The sequence below is a fragment of the Brachyistius frenatus genome, unplaced genomic scaffold, assembly GCF_029030835.1.
Source record: "Brachyistius frenatus isolate BFR_SWC_R1_liver_20210118 unplaced genomic scaffold, ASM2903083v1 Contig_30, whole genome shotgun sequence".
Classification (NCBI taxonomy): domain Eukaryota; kingdom Metazoa; phylum Chordata; class Actinopteri; family Embiotocidae; genus Brachyistius; species Brachyistius frenatus.
The window spans coordinates 1,607,454-1,633,720 of NW_027210629.1; the positions used below are offsets into that span (position 1 = coordinate 1,607,454).

At 42.9% G+C, this 26,267-nt stretch overlaps 3 protein-coding genes across 8 annotated transcripts in view; all 3 read left to right on the top strand.

The window, feature by feature from the left end:
• Positions 1-797: 797 nt before the first annotated feature.
• Positions 798-5,997, top strand: LOC138621351 (coiled-coil domain-containing protein 112). The gene is made up of 14 exons (XM_069699339.1): positions 798-857; positions 1,392-1,522; positions 2,240-2,361; positions 2,579-2,668; positions 2,813-2,888; positions 3,194-3,320; positions 3,416-3,532; positions 3,727-3,864; positions 4,430-4,551; positions 4,688-4,814; positions 4,950-5,117; positions 5,304-5,402; positions 5,542-5,660; positions 5,792-5,997. The coding sequence occupies exons 1-14, from the start codon at positions 798-800 to the stop codon at positions 5,820-5,822; spliced, it is 1,527 nt and encodes a 508-aa protein (XP_069555440.1). The 3' UTR covers positions 5,823-5,997.
• Positions 5,998-6,273: 276 nt separating this feature from the next.
• pggt1b (protein geranylgeranyltransferase type I, beta subunit) lies at positions 6,274-18,690 on the top strand. The gene is made up of 9 exons (XM_069699500.1): positions 6,274-6,401; positions 6,761-6,879; positions 8,837-8,901; positions 9,277-9,428; positions 10,073-10,205; positions 12,355-12,400; positions 14,580-14,764; positions 15,388-15,496; positions 18,220-18,690. The coding sequence occupies exons 1-9, from the start codon at positions 6,274-6,276 to the stop codon at positions 18,384-18,386; spliced, it is 1,104 nt and encodes a 367-aa protein (XP_069555601.1). The 3' UTR covers positions 18,387-18,690.
• A 6,652-nt stretch (positions 18,691-25,342) lies between these two features.
• trim36 (tripartite motif containing 36) overlaps positions 25,343-26,267 on the top strand; it is a 31,632-nt gene continuing 30,707 nt past the window's right edge. For 2 of the 6 annotated variants that reach the window (XM_069699487.1, XM_069699488.1), the window contains exon 1: positions 25,343-25,933. In XM_069699487.1, coding sequence (XP_069555588.1) covers positions 25,871-25,933 — 63 coding nt within the window. In that variant the 5' untranslated portion in view covers positions 25,343-25,870. The remainder of the gene's footprint in view (positions 25,934-26,267) is intronic. The other 4 variants (XM_069699490.1, XM_069699491.1, XM_069699492.1 and 1 more) reach the window with 2 other exon arrangements.

Genomic DNA, 26,267 nt, shown 5'->3' on the forward strand with positions numbered 1-26,267 from the left:
AAGGAGAGCGGTTGCTATTTATGTTGCGATGACAACTCCTCTACTGCACCCATGGGAAAGACCATCCCCAATATCTGCACTCAATAATGGATTCAGGTTACTATTTATACTCCCTACGCTCCCCTCTCTTTCGCTCAGCTCTTTTCTCACTAAATTGTCACTTTTCCAGCTCTCGAAATAATTATAGCTGTTGGCCATCATCATCATCATCATCATCATAATAAAAAAAAAAAAAGAAGCTGTTACAGAAATAACCGAGGCCTCTGTAGACATCATTTAGACAGTTATTTAAGAGGACTAGATGTGTAGGTAACTCAAACCATCTAGTTGTGTGAAGGTACAGTCAGATGCAGAAAAATGCATCAAACACAGCAAATCAAAATTCAGTCTGACTATACTGGCCGCAAAGTGAGGACACTAAAAGGGAGGAGGAGTTTTATATTTTGTATTTAACAGACTAATTTGAGGATTTTTTAAATTTTTTTAAGCCCACTCAGTTTGGTTATCTCAGGGGGAAAAAACAACCCAAAAAACTAAAGTCAGGCAAAGATCTCATTCACAAAAACAAACAATTTAGTGAGATTAAGCGCGTATGTTGTCATGGCTACAGTCTCTTAGTTACGTTCGGTGTGCAGCACCAACCAGTCTAACAGGTTCACGTGTTATAATACTGCGAACCAGCACTCGTGAATGACGAGCAGCGTCCTCTGCTGGTACAAACGAGTAACTACAGAACTATTGAACAGGAAACTCGTTTTTTAAATAAAGTTTGCTTTTGTTTACAGAATCACTTAAACATGGCCTCCCTAGCAACCGAAAGACCCAATGATAAACATTGCTCAGTAACTACCACAGAGGTATTTTCCTGCATTTGATTTAACAAAAAAACAAAAACAAAGTGACACATATTAGGCAGTCGTAGATGTTTAAGTTCACTCGTATGTTTTACTGTTTTTCGGGGAAGCAGGAGATGTGGACGAGCTGGCGTTCGTCAGTCAGTGCTAGCCAACGTTAGCAAAGTTAGCTATCAGAGGGCGGGGGGGGGGATTGTTTGGTAACTTTAATGATTTTGTTACTTATTCTTGTTACTGGCTTCTTGTAATCGTACACTCGTCATCAATTAATGTCATTGTTTTGTTGTATCTGCCTGGTACTTTCTTGGAGGATACGCTACTTCAGTGGCGTGTGTCCGACAATGGATGCCTTCTGTCTGTCACAGTTACCCGAGGTGCTGTATTACTAGATTGACAACGGGGCCCGGTGTTGTATTATCGGACGCAACGCTGCGAAAGTTCAGCGTTTCCGAATTTGTTAAAATTATACCTGCAGTTTTTGTCACATGGTGCACTAAGATCAGCTCTTGTGTTTTGCTTTTACTCAATTAATTTCAGCAGGGAGAAGGAGACGCTAGTGTCCAGCGGCCCTGCACATCGTCCCCGGTGATCATTGACAGCGGGGACTTCCGGCAGACCAGACTGAAAACCGCACAGTTTCTCAGGGAAGCCGAGAAGAACAGGAGGCAGTAAGTGAAGCTTCTCATCCATAAATCGCTGTAAAAATGACAGGAATACCGTACAATAAAGTAAATCCGATATACTACACGTTTTGTTTCGTCCAGGCTTATGTCTGATCAGTGTTTTATGACCTGCAACAATTAGTTGATGAAGCAAATTCGTTTATTGGCAGAAAATTCATCACCGACTATTTTGTTAATCAATTCATAGTTTTAAGTCACTTTCTAATGATAAAAATCGTAAAAATCTTTGATTCCAGCTTCTAAAATGTGAATATTTTCTGGTGTCTTTGATCCTCTGTCATAATAAACTGAATATCGTTTGGCTGTGGATGGATGGTTGGTTGGGACAAAAGAAGACATTTTAGGCTGCAACTTTAGCTTTGGGAAACTCAGGTCAACATCTCTCACCATTTTCTAACATTTTAGTGACCAAACAGCCATTCGATTAATACAAAAAAATAATCAACAGGTCTATAATAAAAGTAATCAGCCTTATATGACTTTGAGTATTAATTTCAGTCTCAGTTATTTCACACATGTACTATATTTTGTAAGAGCAAGCTTGCTCATTTACGTTTTATACTTTTACTTTCAAGTTTAAAGTTATAAAAAGTTAAAAACAGAAATGTAGGCCACATTTCTTATCTGTGCTGTATTAATGTAATCAGTTATTAAACCACTGTAACGTATTGAAGCAGTCGTTTAACTTTTCTGTTCTCACAGGATTGAAAAGTTGGAGAAAGAGAGGACACTCAATGGCCAGTGCAAAAAAAATGGCTGGACAGATGTGTCCGGAGAACTGGAGGAGTACGAGAAAGGGCTGGAGGAAGAAAGAAACGCTGAGAGTGGGTCCGACATTTTCTCAAGACAGTTTAATGTGGTGACAGGGCCTCTCAGACAGCCTTTTTACTGCGGTATAAAATACTCTTCTGTCAAGACTTATTGTATGTCTAGTTTCTTTCACCTTCACCAAAGGAACTCTCTGGAGTGGAAATATCCGTCCGCACCACTTTACCACTGCTATTCATAATTTTCTCCTTTTATTTTTTAATTTTTTTTTAGAGTTGAATCTTGAAAAGCAGCTCGTGAAGATCCATAACGGTGTGAGGAAGTTTCAGACACATCTAATTGATGTGAAACCAACTCCTGAGCGTAAGTTCTGTCGCTTGCATCAATACATCAATATAATAAATGCTATTATAAAGTACTGCACTGCTATTTATGAGCATAATGACACTAATTGTAAAGGAGTACAATGCATTGATAACATTTCTGCCTTTGTACTTGGACTTTCAGTGATTGAAAGACTGAAGGAAACTATGTCGGAGGTGGAAATCTCAATTAACAATCTAAAGGAGAAGCAGCGGTCATGGTAACAGGATACACAAAGCGGATTTGGACCAAATTATAAAAATACCAAAAAATTCAATGCGCTTTAATACAACAACTCTTTAATAAATACTTCATTTAACTTATAATGCTAATGACAGAATGTATATAAAGAACACAGTATTTAATACAATGGAACCGATTTTATATGTTTAGGTCAATAAAAGTAAGCAGGCAGTTAACAGCCGAATGTTAGCGAAAACAACAGTGACTGCTTCATACTGGGTATGAACACGTCTTTAAATTAACATATTATAAATAATCTTTGTGTTTCTTTGTTCCTCTCAGCTTTGAGGGATTTTTGAAGGAAGAGAGGATGTGCAGACAGGAGATCACTGCCTATGAGAAGAAGATTGAAAACTGGAGCCTTGCTGTCAACTTAAATGCCAAACTACCCACAGCTCCCAGTGTTAAGGTCAGTCCCTCTTCATCTGGGTTCCTGTGTGTATTTTCTCTGCTTTCCATCCGTTATTCAACGAACCTCATTCATAGTCTTATCTTTTCCATCAGACCAAACCCTCAGACAGAGACCTCCCTGCAGAGGTCAGAGCACTGGAGGCTTTCCTGCAGAAGACAGGAGGTCCTTATGGAGGCTGGGACCAATACGACCATCAGGCCTTCCTTAAAGTAAGTAAGACATCATTCTTTCCCAGTAACCTCTTTATTTCACCACCTTCTACTTTCAGGTCCTTGCACAGTCAGTGAGCATCACTCCTTCAATTGGGTTTGTTCAATGTTTTATCCTGTTAATTTCAGCGGATGCAAAGCCAAAAGTCCATCACCTCAAGGTTGTTATCTGACTTAATCTGCTTGATTGGTAGGTCTGGACGAAGCACAGTGGGCAACCTACCTACAGGAAGGAGGCCAAACTGTACCTGACTGGTAAAACACTGGAGGATATAGAGCAACATGAGGACTGGCATCAGGAGCTGATCTACCTGCAGGATAGAAAGAGAGAGGTAAAGTTCAAGAAAACAGTCCTCAATGCGCTGTGAGCCTCAACTTCTTGAGGGCTTCTTGACATTAAAAGTGAAGTGTGCCATTTTTGGTTGTCAGAGTAATAATAAAAAAAACACCACACTTCTGTCATTTCTACTCTCTTTTTTTGTTGTTGTCAAAATTCAGTTTTCATGGTAACTGTGGGGGGCACTAAATTTAAGAATTTTAAGAATTTCATTCATTTCATGTATTCAACAGCCTACAATTTAATGTATTCTACAACAAATGAGAAGAGAGAGAACTAATTACCATAAACTTTTCCAGCATTATTACACTTTTGATAAAGGCCCATTTGATTGGCACACTCATCTTTTATCCACCAGGTTGTAGGTACAATATAGTTTAAACTTCACAGACAACACAGCACCTAACCCCTCCAGAAACCAGGAACAAACCCTGACTATGCCTATATATATATATGCCTTATACTTTTATTAACCTCAATAGGTTTTCAGTTTTTTTTGGAAGATGTCTACTGAGTATTTTGTGTCTCATTTTACCGCTCTTACTTAATACCATACCCAGGCCATTCAGCGGTGGAAAGCCACCAAGCATCAAGAACGCCAGACCAGGCTACAGAGTCAGGAGGAGACAGGAGAGTCAGAAAGGAGGGAGAAGGAGGCCAGGGGCCAGGCCCAGCAACACAGGTGAGTCAGAAAAGGAACAGAGTTTAAAAAAAAAAAAAAAATCCCACCTCATCTAATGAGAACTCAAAGTGTTGGATTTTATTGGTCTTTGTTTTTTTTGTTTGTTTTTTAGCATGTTTGGCCTCTTCTGTTTTAGGACTGAGGAGGAGAGGAGGGAGGTGGCACGGCGACTAGACGAGTGGAGGGAGGAGAAGAAAAGGAAAGAAGAACAGGAAGAGGAGCAGAGACTGACTGAGGAGATACAAAAGAGAAGGCGGGAAAAGGTGATTTTATCCATGTGTGTGTGTGCCTGTGTTATTTTACTGGAGTTGTAGTTATGTAGTTATTTCAGGGTAGCTGCCCTCAACAAATTGCAGAACAGTTTGCCTCCATCAATCAAAACGATTTCTATTTGTTAGGAAGAGCGCCGACGCCAGCTGGAGGTGAAGCTGACTATTGAGGAGCAGCTCCGACTGAGGAAAGAGGAAGAGGATGAGCAGGGGAGGAGAAGGAGAGAGGAGGAAGAGAGAGAAATGGAGGAGAGGAGAAGGGAGGCAGCAAAGGGCATCAAACGCTTTAATGAAAGGGTACGATGTCTGAGAATCACAGAGACACAGGGAAACACAAGACCAAATGTTTGCTTTAACCCAAGGTGCCTGGTGTCACTACTGTCAGAGGCCAGATTTAGATGTGGCCGTGAACACGGTTGTTGTTCGGGGAGGCTGTGATGTCACCATACTCTGTAAAGTACAAAGTCAACTGCCTTTCTGCAGGATCTTCACAAGGTGGAGGCAAAGCTTCATGAAAAACAGCTGATGCAAAAAGAGGAAGAGGAAAGACAGAGGAGAATCACTGCTCAGTTGAAGGAGAAGGTAAGCGTTACAGAGTGAACAGTCTTAGAATGATTCACAAAAAGAAAAACGTTTTAATCATTAAATCTGACCATCTTTAACACCTTAAACAAACAAAATAAAGAGGGTTTAGATGGATGTTTATTTGTTCCACATTCAGGTGGATGGTCATGTCAGCAGAGACCCTTCCAGGCTTTCCCGTCCCACTAAGGGATGGCAGGAGCGAATGAAACACATTGGACCCTCAGGAGGAGGGCCCGTCCTGCAATTGTTTCACAGGTCTGATCCCGTATACTTTTTGAAATTACAGTCGGTGGATCAGGTTTCTTCTTGAAACAGAAGGAGTGTTTTCGCTAATAATAACTTTAATTGCTTACTGAATTCCTGAAATCTTCTTTGTCTTGTTACAGAGCTGTTCCCACTTGGAGACAAGGCTTGTGATGAATCCAACAGAACAGACCTGAAAAATATTCAGTGTATTGTTAAGAAATAAAATCAAAGAAAAATGCACCAAATTGTGCCTTTATTTGAATTTACTCTGTGCTGCTGTTATACAATCTGTGAATCAAATGAGTTTGCTTTTCAGACTGGGAAACTGTTATTTTCAATAAATGGTTGCGAAAACTTCTCCACGTTCCTATCTGATGATCTATATTTGCTCCATGAGTGATTTTTGGTGGAAGGATGATAGTGACTTGTGTTTATCGTGGATTATCGAGCAATTTCCCAAAAGCAATATTAAAAAAAAAAAAAAAAAAAAAAAAAAAAAAAAAAAAAAGTCAGTTTGTATAACATCTCCTAGTTGTGTACACTCTTTGTGTGCGTCGCTCTGTTGTCCGAGCTTTTATTTTGAAAACGCCGGAAAGGGTTCCTCATAGGTGCGGATTCAAAGATGGCGGAGGAGGAGAGCCAGTTTGAAGAATTTGAGCAAATAGACTTTTTAAGGGATCGACATGTACGATTCTTCCAGAGAACGCTGCAGGTGTTACCTGAGAGATACGCATCGCTGGAAACAACCAGGTTGGTTCCCGGAAATGGAGAACGGTGCTCTGGTTTATGTGTTTTGGTTGGAGAACTTGACTTAGCGTCCGAGCTAACTGCGGCTCACCAGCAGTTTTGAATGGAGGCTAGTGCTGCTCAGCGTAGCATTCGTGCTAAACATCAGCCAGGGAAGTTGTGATAGAGAGAGATGTAGTAAAAGATGTTTATTTTAGCCTGCTAGCAAACCTTTTACAAACAATTTTTTTATTTTTTTTTATTTTTATCATCCAGTATTCTCGTGTGACTCCTCACTGCCACAGGTTTTTCTGGCCAGGCTTTCATACTTCTTACATGTTGGGTTCTTCTGAAAGAAATCCTAAATGTTCCTTCTTTTCCAGGTTAACTATTATATTCTTTGCCCTGTCTGGTCTGGACGTGCTGGACGCCCTGGAGGTGATTGATAGGAACAGCATGATTGAGTGGATCTATTCACTACAGGTTCTGCCCACAGAGGATCGTAAGTCGTCTTCCTTTTTTTCCACACCAGGCTGAGTTTACAGAGTTAATTTCCCCCCAAAAATTACACAATTATACATTATACATCGGCAAAAATAAATGAATTAATAATAAAAAAAAGGTTAACAGGAAGCAGCAGATCAAAAGATGGCAACGAACGACATCATATGCAAGTTGAATGAAGCGCCTCTCTTCTCTCTTCTACGCTCTTTGAATGCCCAAATGAACACATGAAGTTGGCATCGGTCGTGTACCTATAGATGGATCCAGTTTCCTCTGTTATCTTCTGCACAAAAAAAAAAAAGTTGCCAACTTTAGTATAAAAAAATTCTCCTGAGTCAGAAAGTAGTACTGTCAAGCCCCCTCAGAGCTTTATCAAACTAATTCATCCTTGTTTTATCTCTGGCAAGATCGTTTTTTTTTTTTTCTTTTTCAGTACTGTTTTGACAAAGCCAGAAGAGAGAAAAGGCTCGCCAAGGAAAGGGCCTCCTAATTTCTGTAGTAGGTGGAGGAGGTGCAGACACGCCCTGATTTCCGGGACGGGAGGGTGATCGTGTGTGAATGGTGACACCAGGAAAAGCATAACTTTAAGGAGTTTTGTGGGGACGTGATGGAAGTTAAAACTCATACCAAAGCATTTCGGGTACATTTCTCTATTATTGCTGTCGGACGTGCATTTGTGAATCCTTCGGTACCATCATGGTGGGAGGGGGAGAGGGGACTGCAGGGTGGAGGAGGGGGAAGTTAGCGTTATCGCCGTTATGAGTTTTTCTTTAAGCAAACATTTCAAAATAGTCTCGTCACATTTGTCAACTTCAGAGCTGTCAAACTTGAAAGCTGGTGAAACATTTTCCTACTTTTTGGACCTTGAAAGAGATTCTGTCCTCCAGGTGTCCCCTACCTGTTACAGCTGCACCTCTGAACATCAAGGAAAGTTTCTCTCTGAATATTTGATGACTCTTCTTTTGAATTTCATAATTTTTGTTTCTTTAACAAGCCACTCTGCCATCTGTTTGGATACCCGTTTAGTTAATTATTTAAGACATAAACCGAAATAGTGGAGAGATGGCCATGCTTGATTGGTCTCAGCTTTGCTGCTGCCATATGTTCGGTGTCTCGCTGGTTTCTTGTCATTAGATGTGAAAATGCAGTTCGGGAGGCACCTGAGATTTCCTAACGTAGCATCAGTATGGAAATGCATTTTTGATATGAAACTGTTCAGACTTCTGACAGTTGTTTATGGACGTATCCAACTGAACGCCGGTGTGTCGACTCGATTAATCTGTTTCTGTACATTTGTTTTGTGTAACGTGTGTCTGCATCTCTGGCACACGACTTCTGTCCATGATGCTGTTCGAGGTACCATTTTCAAACCAAAATGTGGTTGTCAGACAGTTGTTTTTGCAGCATTAGTGGGTTGAAAATACATCCATATTGCATCGTGTGAAATGATGGTACAGCTGTTAAATGGCAAATCTCAAGAATAATTGAGAATAATCCTTCCTGCCATGTAGATTTAGAGTTTATTAATCCCGCAGTGGGGAAATTTAGTAACGACATGTAGTGCAACATGACCAGTTTATTATAAGACTGTCAGTCAGAAATGGTGATATTATGTGTGACATGTAAAATTTTAATCTCTTTTTTTTTTAATTTTTTTTTTTTTTTAATGAACATATGTTGAACACTTCATGCAGCATGATGACATTTTGTCCATCGTGGTTTGCAATATGTTGTATTTCCATCATCGCCAGCAGATGGCAGCAGTGCCCTTTATTTTCTTTATAACGTTGAGCATCTTTGTGGCACCTGACTGAAGGTCATCAGAGAGTGAGACAGTAAAACAGGAATGCTTGCTTGGTCCATTTTCCCTCGATGTTTACACAGTACTCAATGCTGAACTTTTTTTTTTTTTTTTTTTTACATCTGTTCCTTCCTTTCTCCCGTTTCTCTGCTAGAATCAAACCTTAGTCATTGTGGGTTTCGAGGTTCGTCACACATTGGAATCCCTTACAGCACAAAGGTACTTTTCTTTACATTTCTTAGCCTAAAGTGTTTTCAGGTGTAACCAAACATTGTGTTTTGTGTGGAAGATGTTAAATGCCCCTTCATTTGAATTAGGCTAAGTGATTTAAATATAATTTGGGACACGGTTTCACTGCTGTGACCCCATGTTAATGCTGTTTTTCTCCATTAATCCTTCTCAAAATATTTAGATTTTAAACTGTTTAAATCAGTGTACCGATATGCTCTCTCACAGCAGGAGGTCTGAGCCATTTCTGCTTTATTAGCACCATCCCTGCAGCTGCAGGACTAGCACTCGGTGGCATTACCATTTCTTGTTTTGCCTTTCCACTGCAGCTGTATGAATGATGTCTCGCTGTGATACTTTCTTCAGGGTCCAGGTGTGCTCCATCCGTACGACAGTGGCCACGTAGCCATGACCTACACTGGGCTGTGCTCGCTGCTAATACTCGGAGATGACCTGAGTCGAGTTAATAAACAGGCCTGCCTGGCTGGTCTCAGAGCACTGCAGCTGGAGGATGGCAGGTCAGTACACACACACGCACGCACACGTACGCACACGCACACACATTAGCATTCTGACTCTACAGTGGCAGTTTCACTCTGACTCTGAAACACCCGAGGTCATGTGAACACTAGCTCCCTTAAAGTGGACTGACATTAACTCACAGTCGATCCTACGCTAGTAGATCTTTGGCCGCGTCCACAAACACACACACACACACACACACACCGCAAACACACGTGCGTTGTGTTTGCAGAATCATGCCTGGTACATAACACTATCTTGAGACATATTTATGAATGAGCTAGCAGTTTAGCAATTTCGGTTGACAGGCCTTTAACAATGTCATGTCAAATGCAACAAATTGCCATTGAAAATTGTGGAAATTTTCTGAAGTCAATGTCACCACTTTGACTCGGTCAAAAATGTCCAGTTTGCCCTCCTGTCCTCTTTGTCTTTTTTTTTCCCAGATCTAAAAAGTTTATGTGAAGCAGTTATCACAGATCCAGAGAAACAAATACATTAAAACTGAAATGTGTAAATGTGGCAAAATATTGAGATGTCTGTCTCGTGTTTCTGTCAATCCTCAGGACAGACAGTCGGCTAACTTCCTGTTTGTGTGACTCTTCTGTTGTTATGGCTCTCTGTGTCTTCTCTCTTTCAGTTTCTACGCAGTGCCAGAGGGAAGCGAAAATGACATACGGTTTATCTACTGTGCAGCCAGTATCTGTTACATGCTGGATGACTGGTCAGGAATGGACATCCAAAAGGCCATCGAGTACATCCGAGGAAGTTTGGTGAGCAGATGTTAAAAATCTAGACAGAGGTGGGGAGAATGTGAACCATGATGAATTAGTACAATGAGACCAGCCCGACAGGGTGGCTTTTTCCGCACCAGCCCAAGCAATGCTGCAACACTTGAACGAGGCGAACAGGCCACCCACTTTCAGGAGGTGGCACTCTGCCTAGAAATACTTCATTTATAATAAATGGCGGGGGGTGGACAGCAGTGCATCATGGTCTTAAAGCTGCAGCAGAGGGTTTTCTGCAGGAGGAAAACAACATGTTCAAACCTCGTGATGTGGTACTTCAGTCATAGTTTTGTCAGATCACTGACTGATGTTTATCTCAACCCTTTACTTTAACCTCGGTGGGGTGCAACACTTCAAAGCTCTTGGAGTGAGATGTTGTCATCGATCAGTCAGACTTTATTTAGATTCATACAAATACAATGTAACACAAAGTGCTTTACATGATAAAAACAATACCCCAGTACCATCAGACACACACACACACACACACACACACACACACACACACACACACACACACACACACACACACACACACACACACACACACCTCTCCCCATCCACACGCAGGCAATAGATTACTATATTATAACAAAGATTCAATAAAAACAAAGGGACTCGGGGAACATTATCTGTCACACAAATCAGGAAGGAGCAAACACCAGACTCTGAATTAAATGTTAAATAAAGTACTAATAAATACAAAAAAAAGAGTTTGCATTTTCAAGTCAGCACAGAGTCAGAGATTTAGCAAAAGAGTGTTTTATTACATAGCTTCCCTATTATTTACATGGGTGTGTATGCACACACACACACACACACACACACACACACACACACACACACACACACACACACACACACACACACACACACACACACACACACCGAGACAGAGAAAAGTCTGTTCATTATTTGATAGATAGCTGTAAATCATGACTCAAAGTATATTTGTCCGCTGGCTGAGTTCTGTTGGGTGGATTCCAAAAAGTCTTTGGCAAAGCAGTTAGTAGTTTGGTGAGTGTCGGTGAGTGTCGGTGTACGTAGAGCTCCAGCTGAGCGTTTGCGTGTCAGACCGCCTGGAACAGGAGACAAGTTCACCAGCCACACTGACAGTCTCTCTTACATTTGGATGGCGCCAGGTATCCATTTACTAACCTTATTGTTACGGTCTGAACCGACCAGACAGAGAACTGTTTCCCAACTCACTGCCATCTGTTGTTTGTATTTTTTTTTTTGTATGAACTGCCACTTATACTTAGAAAGCTGTTTTCCATAAAATTGCTTCAAAACATGTCACCGTTTCAGGGTCAGTGAGGTTTCTCTAAAACCTTAAAAGTGCAACTAGATCCCGGTTAGCGAAACCTACTCCAGGTCCTCATTTGTAATTTCCAAACGAGGTCACAAAGCCTGTTTTTAATTTTTCTTTTTTTTAATTGTCGGTTATTTTTAGCTGCTGCGCTCCAGAAAAATCTGAAATAATACTGTAAGTGAAACCCTTCTGGGAGCAAGACCACATTTAACACTAACATTTTGAATTAAATACAAGATGGTGATCACCTGGTGTACTTTAAATCACCTTACACCTCCACATTCAGTTGTTTAAAGTTTCCCCTACAAGGTGCAGTGTTGTTGTTTTTTTAACTGGGTTTCTCTTTGAGTTGCAAAGTCTTTTATATTTGTAATTTCACAGCAGAAAGTGTAAAAGCAAGTGACAGATATTTGGTAAAGAAAAAAAGTACCGTTTGTAGCATGCGAAAAAGCTATTACAAGGAAGTGGGGGAGGACACAACCACCGATAAACAAAAAGCACAACTGGATTAAAAGTGGGATCTCATTGTACCTTGTAACCCTCTGTTTTTTTTAATAGCAGTTCACAAAAAAAAAAAAAAATCTCTTAATCTTAAATGTTTTTTTCCAAGCTTTGTTTGTTTCTTTTCCTGAAAATGTTGGTGTTACAGATTTAAGTGGAAATAATGTTTTTCTGTTTTAATGGGGTTTAGTGAGCGAAATGAATACATTTACGTGTTTCAGCCTCTAATCTTTTTTCATGAGTGTAATGAAATATTTTGCTTCTAATTGAATGTTGTTGTTTTTTCCTCTCTCTCTCTCTCTCTCTCTCTCTCCCCCGCAGTCATATGACAATGGGTTTGGCCAGGGAGCCGGGCGAGAGTCACATGGTGAGTTTGATCATCTTCTAATGGTTTATACTCAGTCAAAGATATCAGAAGTGTGTGTTAGAGTGTGTTAGAGGTGGAGATGTGTTGAGGTGCACTAGAAAACGTACAGATTTTTTACACACTTTTCAGCTCAAATGCATGAATACTGATGTGATTTTTGAGTTCATGTGAGATCAAAAGATGCGGAGGTGCTTTGGCAGAGTCGCGGTCGGGTTTGAAAAGTGCCCGATGGGAGTAACTACTTTAAAGGATTAGCTATTAAAATCCATCTCTACGGTTGTGCTGATTAATCCCTCCCCCTGTCAAATTTAACCTTGTTACTCAGGCATGAAAGCCTCCATCCTACACGCATTCTCACGCACGCACGCACACACACACACACACACACACACACACACACACACACACACACACACACACACACACACACACACACACACACACACACACACACACACACACACACACACACACACACACACACACACACACACACACACACACACACACACACACACACACACACACACACACACACACACACACACACACACACACACACACACACACACACACACACACACACACACACACACACACACACACACACACACACACACACACACACACACACACACACACACACACACACATCTTCTCACACACACACACACACACACACACACACACACACACACACACACACACACACACACACACACACACACACACACACACACACATCTTCTCACACACGCACACACACCTCTCACACACCCACACACACACACACACACACACACACACACACACACACACACACACACACACACACACACACACACACACACACACACACACACACTTCAAAGCACTGCTCGGTAACATATCTGCAGTCACAGTTTTTGTCCTTATGAACGAAGAATTTCCTTATCAGCTTCGTGGCCCGCTGTGAAGGCCTAAATTAAAAACTATGAAATGAAAACTGCTTGAAGGTGCAGATTCTAGTGAATTTTCATAACTTCCCTCCTCGCGACAAGTTGTGTGATTAATGGCTTCATTGAGGCTCAGCTCTCCTCTGCAAACCAGCCAACTCTGTCTGAGGGCTGATTACACATCAGTAGAGATACACAGTGGATGTCCATTACCCATCCACCCTCGAAGCGTGTGTTTGCTCAGCACCAAGACCTCCCACACCGTGCACCTTAAATGTGCGCAGACTGGTGCACTGTTGTGTTGATAATTGTGCAGGGCAATACGAGAAACATGGTGTATACATTAATATTCCTCTAGTAAATTCACTGTGCTGCATGGGGGGGGGGGGGTTAAGTCGGGTGTGAGTATTTATCAAAGTATCCAAAATGGTGCCAGAAAGCAGCGTTTTTGAGCATTTTTACTTTTTTTTTTTTTTTTTTTTTTAACTACAAGCCGTCCGGTAGAGTAGATGGTTTTGGAGACCCCACGGATGTGTTGCATTCCGATTCATATTTATCCCGTCTTCCTCTGCTTCGGGCAGATAGTAAGCCAGACATGGTTGATTAGAGGCTCGTGTGACAGGTTGGCAGATTTACACTCCTGACCCAAACACTTCACCTCACCTTCCTTTTGTCTCCCTCCCTCACACGGGAACACACAAACACAGATATGCAGGTCGGGACGGCGGTAATGTTTAGGGGTCATTTAAAAGCATGGTGATAATGACGGCAAGGTTGGAGAAGGTGATGAATATTCCCCGCTTGCGTCCACACTGATAGTCGATGAACGCTCGCATGTTTGTATGACTCCAGCTGAAAAGGCTTCGCATTCAGTCTCACCTTAAACCCAAAATTCTGGGGAAATGGCATACGTTGCTACCCCACACAAATGTTAAAAAGGGCCGCCTAAAGCATCTTAATACCACTGAAAAGTCTTTAATTATTCTGTATACTCGTGTGAAACACCAGGTAACTCCATGTTATCACTTCCAAAGAAAGGTTGAAAGTGAGAGTAGCAGCTTGCTATCAATTATTTGGCAGTAAATGGGCCCACACACTGACACACCCTCGGTTTTTTACTGCGGTGCCCTGTAATTATCTCGTTGTCTTGTCATCAAACCGTGTTGGGATGAGCCGTTTTAATCAGACAGCAGTTGTCAAATTGAATTGTGATTTACACGTATCTGTTGTGTGTGTGTGTCCAGGCGGCTGGACGTACTGCGCCATAGCCTCTCTGTGTCTGATGGGTCGACTGGAGGAGGCGCTGAGTCAGCGGGAGCTGGACAGGATCCGGCGCTGGTGCATTATGAGGCAGCAGAGCGGTTTCCACGGCCGTCCCAACAAACCTGTAGACACATGCTACTCCTTCTGGGTGGGAGCTACGTTAGAGGTAAAGATGGATGGAACGCACACACACACACACACACACACACACACACACACCTACACACCTTCCTGCATGCATTGACATGTAACACATTATAACGCAGTGTTTATTCTCACTACCTAAACCACTGGGTTAAAGTTTCACATCTGCAACCCAAAATATAGAAAAACCTTTCAGCATGTGGGTCAGAACTATGCTAGAGGTACACACATGAACACGCATGATCCAGACAACCGTGAGCTTAGCAGCTATGAGTAAGCCCCACACACACACACACACACACATACACACACACACACGATGCAGGATAACTATGGATTTCTGGGTCAGAAGTGTGCCAGAGGGACAAATGTGCAAACAAATCATTTTTACGTGGTAAACACTCAAGTGTGTGATCACCGATTGCAGGAACGCACCTTTATGAAATGCAGTGATAGCAGCGTGATCTCTCTCTCTCTGAACACAACACGCATCTTTGGAACTGAATTTGCATCTGAAACCGTACAAACAGCCAGCTGAACATACTGAACAGCTCTCTGATTTTCTTCCTGGAACTTCCCCTTGTACTTCTCTCTCACCCTCTTCCTCTCCCACCCTCTTCCTCGTCACACTCTCTCCTCTCCCAGCTGTTAGACGTGTTCCAGTATTCGAACTTTGACAAGAACCGGAGCTTCATCCTGTCCACGCAGGACCGGTTGGTGGGCGGCTTCGCCAAGTGGCCGGACAGCCATCCAGGTACATGATGCGACCCTGAGAGGTGGCCGTTGCGTGAACACGTTGCAGTGGACGCTCGCCGTCGTTCGATGCAGTGCAAATAAAAGCGCACCTCTGGAAAGACAGTTGTGAAGCCATAGTTGTTTATATGGGTCTTGTCTCGGTGGGGTTGTCGCGCCTCTGCGCCAGCGGCAGCTGTAGCTGGAGGCACGATGTGTTTGGGTGGTCTGTGCATGCGAACATCCGTCCTGTTCTCATGAAGGCAAAATCTCAAGAACTCCTTGAGGGAATGTTTTCACTTGGCCTCAAAGACGAACCGATTAGACTGTAGTCGTCTAAGGTCAAAGGTCACTGTGACTTCACAAAACATGTTTGTGGCCATAAGTCAAGAATCCAGATCCTAATTATGACAACATTTCACGCAAATGTCTCAATAGCATAAAATAATGAAGCGATGCCATTTTATATTCCAAAGGTCAACGTCACTGTGACGCCATAATGTTCCCGCAAAAACACTTTCTGTTGTCCGCCGTGAAACTCTGGGGATTGAACGGATGTTCTGTGCTGGCGAGTTAGAGATGTGTGTGACGAATCAACATTTTAGAATTTGTACCTGCTTTGCAGCAACATTTATATTTAAAGCATTGTCCGCTGGCAATCGGCTTTATTGGACATGTTATGGATGTTATAGTACATGCCTGGACAGACATGGGACGCAGACTACAACTTGACTGGTTGGCAGAGGAATACATCCACGAAGCGGTATTTCTCGTTTGCACCTGTACAGGTAAACTAAAGTACAAGTGACACAAATGACGTGCTTTATAATACTTTAAAGGCCACAGAACGTTGCTATTTATTTTTCCCCCGAAGCTTCCCATTGAGCACAAAGCGTCGGACGATCTAAGCGGTTCGCGTTTCTTTTATTTTCAGCCTCTCGGTCTGACCAGTTTCTACCGCGCCTTCCACAGGTGCAGAGGTCAGGGTGGAGTTGCGTTTGGCAGTTTTACTTGAGATCAATGGAAAAGCTCTTGTAACCCTAAACTTCAATGATCTGTGTGTGTGTGTGTGTGTGTGTGTGTGTGTGTGTGTGCGCGCGCGCGCGCGCGTACGCGTTTGTGTGTTCTTGTAATGTGTAATTGATGAGGTGATTGTTCGTAAGGTAGCCCAAGGACACAGGAGATCGAGCTCCTCACATTACAGGAACAAGGCAGAGAAGATGGTGTGGATGAAACGATGAGATGACAAAAAGACAGTGAGAGTACAAAGCCTCGTAAATATCGCTCAACAAAAGAAGAGTTTTAGGACGTAAAGGCGACTCTGCTCCAGTGTGGGCTCAGATAGCTTTGGATGTGTGTGTGTGTGTGTGTGTGTGCGCGCACATGAGCGGTGAACTGGTCTGGGAAGATATGAAGAGTAACAATAATCAAACAAAAGAAGATGCTGAGTATTTGCGAGGCAGATCTGTGGTAAATGTACTTTGAACGTTTGACACATTCTGGGTTTGTCCACAGGTCGGAGGAAGGTCAGGTCATTACTGTTAGTGTGTTTTCTATAAGCAAGAAATATGTCTCTGGAAACTGATTTTGAATTGTTTATATTTGAATTTAAATGATTTAATTTGAATAATTTCTCTGAAAAGTGGAGTCTGAAGAGCATAATCTGAAATTGAACTAAATTTGAAACTGAATTTCGATAAACTTGAAACTAAATGTAACATTATGAAATTGCATTAATTTGCTCTGCAACTATATTTGATCCTCATAGATTATTCAACTCTCTGTGTACTTCTATGTTCAATTCGCAACATTAAAATTCAGGTCCGGGAATTTAACTTTTAATTTGTGCTTCGCACATGCAATCGAGTTCTCTCCTTTTCGGCCAATCGGCACCTCATGTAGTCCTGAAGACAAACTTCTCCCACGTGTCCTACCGTCTTCACGTCTCTGACCATTTCCTTCACTCTCATTGAAGTGCCTGATGGAACAGTATCTTCCACTATAATCATCAATAACGGCAAGAGCCCATTCCTGTTTGTCAATATTCCCTCCCAACCCCCTCAGAATGATTTGACTGTTTATGTTGTGTAAAATGTTCCATCGTCATCAAAACCATGACATAGTTAGACGATACTATGAGCGAGTACTGCAGGCGATAATATGGTACGTTGCTTAGTGACCTTCGGTGAAATGCGATTGTGATTTTACCACGTTGCGATGTTCTGCAGTGTCGTCCAGATTAATTATTCTGAACTAGCTGTTTTAAAACAAATATTTACGTTTTCGCATTGATTGATGCAGCTAATGGGGCTTTAATCGACTCTGACGTCTCCGTCCAATCATCTGTCATTTCATGATAATTCAATTGCTGCTCCATTTACTGGCCGCTGTAGCGTCTACTCTCGTCCCAGGGGAGGGAAATGGCGTGCATAATTTATGTCCGCTTAACGGTGCAGTTCAACAAAACTATATCGGGGAGGTTTTTAATGGGAGATTAGATAATTATTGTCTTATCGATTCTGTAATGGGGAATGAGGTGACAACCTCCATCTCTGTCTTATCTCTTGATTATTGTGAAGGCTACGGCCCTGTCACATGCAGGTGCACCTGCTCTGATGCATGTTCCCATGTCTGACTTACATTCTCTCTCCCACCCCCACCCCCCTCCTCTCCCCTCCCCCCTCCAATCTGTCCTGTCACCCCTTCATCCCTCATTGTGCTCCTCATTCTCTCCCCCTGTGCCAGACCCTCTCCATGCCTACTTGGGGCTGTGTGGTCTGGCTCTGATCGGCGAGCCCAGCCTGAGAAAGGTCCACCCAGCTCTTAACATCACCCAGAGAGCCTTCGAGCACCTCCAGCAGCTGCAGCAGACGTGGAGGGACAACACCGGCAGCTGCAGCAGACAGCACTGACAGCGGGACGCGCCGCAGCTCTGTCCTCTGAACAGGTTCAGTAAATGGGAGGTTGAAGTCGACTGGACTTTTGCCGTGTGTCTCGAAAGACGTCGGGCCACTCGTCCGAGGGGCCCTCGTTTCAGGAACCAAGGGCAACTTTTCATCTAAAGCGACTTTTCTGTTTTAGCAATACACGCCACACTTTTTCGCTGCCTTTTTTTTTTTTTTTTTTTTTTATTAGTCCGCAGTAGTCAAGAACAGTGTGGTTTGTGAGAATATAATGATGTGCCAGAAAGTCAAATTTGAGTCACTGGAAACTTGGGAAGAAAATCCAGATGCCTCCATTTTGCAAAACATTTTAGATAATGGCCTTTTTGGAGTTTCCCTGTTCATTAGCCTTATTGTTGTAGTCAAGAACACCTTCCCAGCCAAGGATCAACACAACCTTCAATTCACATGGACATAAGAAACGCCCTCTCGGTCAACCTTCCTCACAGTTTGAGGGGGTATCACAGTAGACTTAGGGAACATCTAAAGTGTCTTTTTAACTGGTTCTGGAGTCACCTGTCCAGCTGAATTATATCTGTATATTTTAAGCAAACATAATCTGGTAATTTATGGGGTAAATATGGAAGATGTTAAATCAAATTATGATATTTTTTTTTATTTAAAGACGACTGAAACAAGTCCCTTTCCTCCAATCATTATATACAGCGTTTGTTTGCTTTGCTGCTCTTCTGACATTTCCATCTTCTTTAAAGCCTTGAGCTCTCCCATCCTGAAGGTGATTCCAGCCTGGCAGGTTCACTCTCCTGAGCTTTTCACTCCAGCATCTTCCAGTTTCACCACTGCAGGCCCTGTTCAGTGATCGAGGTTTAAAAGATAATTGGGCTGCTGAGGGGAAATTCAGGCAAGAGGCGGCAATCCAACTTTTAGGAGAAGAGAAAAAAAAAACCTCCTAAAAAGGAAGATTTAAATGGGTTTAGCTTACAGGCCTTATCATCACAGAAAATCTCATTTTTGTTTGCATCTTTCCTAAGGCAAACAGAAAAATAGATTGCGCCTCTTCAGGGAATTGGGAAGACGGTGAAAATCCCTTCTTTCCCGTAGGGCAGTAAGCTGTCGGTTTTAGCGGAAGATCCCGTCCCGACTCCTGCAGCCTGAGCTGATCCGAACTGCACTGTTCACTCGCTTCCATACTCCCTGCAAGGCAGAAATCAATGGAAGAGAAATAAGACAATGGCAACACAACTTGAGGAAATGTAACCCTTTGAACTGCGCTGGGAATTGACACGTTATTTTCAGTACAGAAAGGAAGCAGGGCAAAAACAAAGAACAATGAACGTGTGCAGAATGGACCGCCGTGTGTCAGGAAACACAAACATGTATCCAACGTGCCGGTCACACACCCCCTTCCCCTCCCCCCTCCCCCCCTCTAAAGTGTTGATCACCGCCAAGACTTGACGAAGGTTTGTGATCCTGCCATCTACTCCCGGACTCCCCGCCACTGAGGCAACGCTGACTGGACGGTCTGCACAGGTGCTCACAGGCATTAAGAACCACTTGCAGCGCATTCAAGTCGCCTTCGGGCCTTCTTGCCCTCGACTTGGGGGTGCGCAGCGGGTTTTAAAATTTCAAATACGATCCCAACGCGGTGACCCCGCGGCGCTGAAACTCGGAAGCTGCACCTCTTGCCCTTTATATCAGCTCTCCCGAGTCCCAGCAAGCAACATTTCCAGCTTCGCGACATCCATCCAGCCCCCCCCCCTTGCTGAAGCCACACCCTTTCATTATAAGGCCACTGTCTCTACAAACACCTGCTCCCCGAGAGAGGAGGGGACGACTTCACAGCGGGTCAGAAATCCAGTCGTCGCATCTGCAGCGTTGGCACCTGCGGGAGTTTCCCCGCGTGAAGCCCCGCCTCTTGACTGGTTATGAACACTGGATCGCCTCTGCGGTTTTGATTCCACCATCTAAAATAGAGCTGCTATCCGCCCCTTGTGTTTCTTCCCGCCAAGTCACCCTCCTTTTCGGACCTAAAAGGCAGACCAGTCGGACGGAGGGAAGGAGAGAAGAGGTGGATAAATAAATCATTTGAACCATCTATTATTAAAAGCAAACTGTCAGAGGCTGAAATCTCCTCTCTGAACCCAGACCACACCCCCAGAGTTAGATCGGTTTTGGTGGAGAAAACCATCACTTTACTCAATACGAAGCTCTTATTATTTGATGTTACTGCTTTACCCGAGGCAATAGGCTTTTCTACACCTCTGCCGATCATTTTCCTCTAATATTTTCTTAGTTTAGTTTCGTTTTCTTATGCCATCACGGTTTTGCACAGGATTTTGTATCGCCACAATCGTCTTTTATATTGTCGTACTTTTCTCAGACGTCGCAGCTGCTGAAATGAGCCTCAAGACACAAATGGTGTGATTAAAATGTGCTTTTTAATTATTCATCGTCCAATATCGAATATTCTCAATATTTTTGTGTTTCACGTATTCGAGGCCCCTGAATCTGAAGTCAATGCGAGTGGTCCAAAATACACCGAAAGGAAAAACTGCAGTCGCTGCACCGCTGTAGGCGCAGATCAATTGAAATTGAATTACCCCCTCCCACACACACACACACACACACACACACGCACACACACACACACACACACACACACACACACACACACACACACACACACACACACACACACACACACACAATGCTTCTTCCGATATACCATTTATTTCTAGCACAGGCTGCCATTCTGTCCTTCGCCGGACTCAGAAATGTGCCTCACGTAGCCTCGTTTTGGCTTTCTACACATACAGCGCACTTATATTGGGTTTGGCGCGGCTCTTTCTATCCACGCGGGCTCTGAATGTTCGTGCTCCTTTGAGGATGCGGAGGAAATATCTACTCTACATGCTCGCGAGGAAGAGGAGGAAGAGGAATGCACTCGGTAGGCTGACTGGTCGGTCGAAGTCGTTTCTGGCTTTACCCGTTCACGTCCGATCGATATTCTCCGGGACGAGGGAAGAATTCAATCAGGCGGGACCCACGAATGCTCACTCGACTTTTAAAAAAAGGATGCGAGAGGGACGGTGACGGGTCCGCCGCTTCCCGCAGACGAAGCCTGCGTCTCCTACTTGCGCTGCAGTCGACGCTCTTCGGTTCGCCAAAAAAAAAGGGGAGGGGACCTCGGCTTTGCGCTTTTTAAGAGGGAAATCTGTTTGGATCGCCCAGAGACGCGACGACGGGTCTTTTGAGATGCAGCCATAATGCCACACGCGGTCAACCTTTGCTCTATGAAAAAAAATACGTAATGTAATAATAAATAATGTAACAATAAATGTAATGGAATTTATTTTTTCTATGCTTTGTAGAAGTATCGAGTGTAGATACATATGTAAATGTCTATAAATATGTGACTTCTATTGTGCAAGTGGTCAAGACGAGAAAAAAAAAAGAAGAAAAAAAACCCTGTTTACAGCCACATCCGTGAGACGGTTGGAAGAGCTGGATGTGCAGATGTTGGCATGTGATCTATTGTAGTATTTCAGCTTTGAAACTGGGGACAGTCATGTTGATTCTACCTTGACAGTGCAAACTGTATTTATGGTAAATAAAACGCGTACTAACTTTTACAGTTATCTCTGTGTTTGTGGGGTCATTTGTTTGTGTTTTTCCACACAAGGATGTAAAAAAAAAAAATTGGCTTTTGGTGTATAAAGCTGTGCTGGGGACATTGAAGTAGAGAGCGTTATCTCCTTCGCAGCATGATCGCGCGTCTTCTCGTGACATAAAAATCCTCAAAATCGTTCAACCGCTGTGAAAACCGAAATCTCGGCGGGGATCTGCACCGCGTACGCACAGAAAAATCGCTTGGTTTTTTTTTCCTTTCACCCGCATCTTTCCAACATGAACTGAAATCGATCAGGTTTCTGAGCTACCGCGCTAAAAAAAGGGAAGGTGGTCATCCTCCCGGGACCATTAACGTCCCGACCGGCTGGTTCTCAAAATATCTCCCTCTGGGCAGGAGTTTGATCGACAAAAAAAAATACAATTTAAGGACTTCTGTTCATCAGGGACAAAATATGTGGCTTTTTCTACAAAGAGAACTCAATGACTCATAACCTGGAGGTGTCGGTCGGTTCTGCTTAGATTTTTTTTTTTTTTTTCCCTACTGTTGTTTTAGTCGGAGGGATCAGAGGGATGGAGGTCAAAGAAGAGAACGCAGACTTCACGTGTACGTCGTCATGGAGACGAAATAACTTTGGCCTTTAGTTATAAGTCTGTGGCTGCCTCCTCAAACCCTGTTCACAGTGTTGATTCCTGCCTCTCTCTCTCTCTCTCTCTCTCTCTGCTGTCTCGACAGCTTGTTAAATAATTAGTGCAACAAAAACCTTCAGTAAGGGAGGCCGGGGGAGAAATTGATCAAACACCTGTTGAACAGAGAGAACACAAACCTGCGGGAAACATGACGCGGTTGACTTGTCTTCTCTCCACGCGCAAAACCGATGTGTTTTCCCGCGGATGTACAGAGCTTGCTGATAGCTGAGATGTTACAGTCACCAGTGGCTTTGTCCCTGGAGCCGGTGGAGGACAGTGACGGACGCTAAACCCAAGACCGTGGGTACAGCCTTCATGTGTGGGTTGGAGGAGTTCTTTTAGTGAAAAAGGCCTATTGCTCCATTTGGAGACGGCTAGATGGAGGCATTGTTACGATCACTGCTCGTCAGAAATTAGATGTTATTATATCGTTCACCTTTAGCATGTCTCTATCCGGTTCAAACATGGCACTTTTGTTTTTTTCCTCCTCATCTTGTCCCCCATCTTTTCCTGCTCAGGTTTTGTTTTCCTTCCCTGTATTCATTTAAAATGTAACTATCTTTACATGAAAAAAGAGACCAAGCAAATCTTTCCTCCTTTGGGTGTTATACGATTCGTGGCAGCCACGACAGCTGATTTTCTTCAAGGAAGGCATTATTTCCTGAGTGCGGCTCGATGACTCAACTGCTGTTAGTCTATTTTTAAATGACAACTGAACTACATTTTGCCGAATTTGCTTCAGTTGCCTTTCATGTTGCTGCCATGTGGATGGCTGATGATTTTTTTTTTCCTCTTCTTTGCTGGGTTCAGTGACTAACACGTAATTAAAAGCTGTGGGGGAGGGGAGGTTTCACTGGATGCAGATCAAACATGCAAACACTCTCTTGAGTCCCACCTGGGAGCAGTCACAGACTTCACTGCTGGCTGTGATGGGGTAATGCGATCCAAACAAATGTGGGCCTAGTGATGTCCAATCTGAATGTAGAGTAATGAATCTTTAAACGGTACCAGATTACACATTTTGTGACTTTGCATTTTTTGAAATCATTTTTAAAGAAGGAAAACTGAGGTTGGAAATGTATTTTTTCCCCATGTGATTAAAACCCAACCCAGAATCGTCTAGAGATGCTCCCCCGATAGAGCTGCAGCTGTTTGGGTGTGGTTAGGCAGCAGTTAACTTACACCTTTCTCTGTCATATGAGATATATTTTTATTCAGTATATTGTCACAGAAAAAAAAAAAAACTATGTATAAATCAGGCTTTTTAAACATTGATGACTCAAAGTTTCTACCAGAAGTTCAGTTCATTGTGGTAAAAAAAACTGAAGCCAAGATCACTTGTCATTTGTATTTCTTTGTCAAACCCAGGAGACAGAACACTTAATGTTTTCATTTCTGTTATTTTGATGTCTCTTGAATAGAGCTGTTGCTATGGCTTTCCATCATATGATAGGAATGATTCATATACGATGAGGCACTGAGGTGAACTAAAATGTGCTTCTACAACAGCTGTATTCTCTGTAGTTATTAAACCTCAATCAGTTCTACTTAGTAAAACACTAATCAATGCAGTACATTGATTATTCAGTCTGGTGGAGAGCACTGTGGTAGTTATGTGGCTCTTAATGGAGCAGTCAAGTGTCATTTCCACAGATATTATACTTGAGCACTAGTATATCAAAAACTACTGGATGCACTGCAGTTAAAGCTGTTACACACATTAATGGTTCCCTGGCAGTGAAACTGCTGACTTTGGTAATTCCTTGACTTTTCATTTTTCTTGCATGAACATGACATTTCGCTGTGGAATTACATTTCTGGATTTATTCCAATAATGTTTGGTGCAGACATGCATCTTCCCTTCAGGCTGAATTATAACTTTGGTAACTTTGGTTTATGAGAATGTGGCCATCAGCATATTAAATCAAAGTACAGCTTCAAAGAATTGCTGGCATGTAGATACAATCTAGAAACCAAGAGGGAGATTTTAAAGATATTCTATTTTATCTATAAATCAAATTATATTTGTATTTTATCACAAAGTATTAGACCGTTTTACTTTTTTTCTTTTTTTTTTTTTTTAACCCCAATTCCAATGCAATTAAGTTAATTTTGAGTTTACCTCTCACTAGAAAGGACGGGTTTTTTTTTCCAAAACGTACCATTTTGCTCCACTGATGTCAGTCCACAGTGCTCATCACAGTGTTGGGGAGCTTTTGGAAACACAGTTTTTTAGTTTTGTCATGTTCCACATGCTCAGTGGGGTGGAATATGTCCGCATGAAGCCATGATGCCATCTGCTGACGCGGAACAAATGGCATTGCCAGAAAAATTAAAAACAAGAACTTAATCCGGTCTCACGCAGTCGCCTCACATTCCGGCTCTAAGCGTGAAACGGGTCTCTTGTTTGGATGTGTCACATTCAAGTGGCGATTTATCTCCCCCAGGAAAACAAGGGGCAACTCCTCCCAACAACCCCCCCCCCCCACACACACACAAATAAAACCCTGAACGACCAAAGACCTGCTGCAGTCTCAAATTTGGCTTGCAATGACCAGAAGTGGACCCATGAAGTAACACTTGAGCGCGCTGCCAGACATGCGTAAATGTCCAACTTGACTTAATGCGGCACTAACAGATTTATGACCCCCTTCCCTCCCTCCTCCTGCCCCTTAATCTTCAGGATGAGATTAATATGATTGTTTTCTAGTGATAGACAGATTAAATTCCCTGTAGGTTGATAAATGGCAGATCAGGCGGATACAAAGAGCTCTGTGCGTCGAGACATCGCCGCTGAGGGATGATGTAGGAGGAGAAGGAGGGAGATGGTACAGTAGACTACACGAGGGCGGGGTTTTCCCTCCAAGATGAGGCTAACTAAAAATCTAATTGCAGCCGGCGCATATACTGTAGATTTTTCGGACAGACATAGAGAGAGGGAGGGATGAAAGAGGATGGTGATGGAGGGGATGTGGTCTGAGGAGCGGCTCTTCTCTCTTCATGTACTGTCACCTCCCCTGTGAAGCTGTGGAGCTTGCCATCCTGTTTCTTTAAGCCGGCGGCTGCTGTTTGTGTGTTGTTTTTTTTACCTTTTTAAAAAATATATATATATATATATATTCCCGTGCGCCTTGACCGCTCTGTATACTGTGTTCCCACCATCATCATCCGAAGCCATGTCGGACTCTGAGGACATGACGGAGTTCGCCAGTATCGTGGAGCGGATCGAGCGGGGCGAGGTGAGTCTCATCCGAATGATTTACGGTCCTTCTGACAGCAGCGGTCTGCCTGTCAACCGGGCCGGCCTGCAGGGCTGTCAGAGGATGGAGAAGGATCCCCACAGACCTCTATTCTCTATTCTATTCTATTCTATTCTATTCTATTCTATTCTATTCTATTCTATTCTATTCTGTGTTGATGTCACATTGTGTTCTATTAGATGAACTGCTCATATTGGCCCATGATCTGAATTATTAACTGGTTATCTGTTCTATTAATTCAATTAGGCCACCTGTACTTAGACCCACGCCCTCTATTCTCTTCCTTTAGAATATGTATTGTGTAACACTGTGT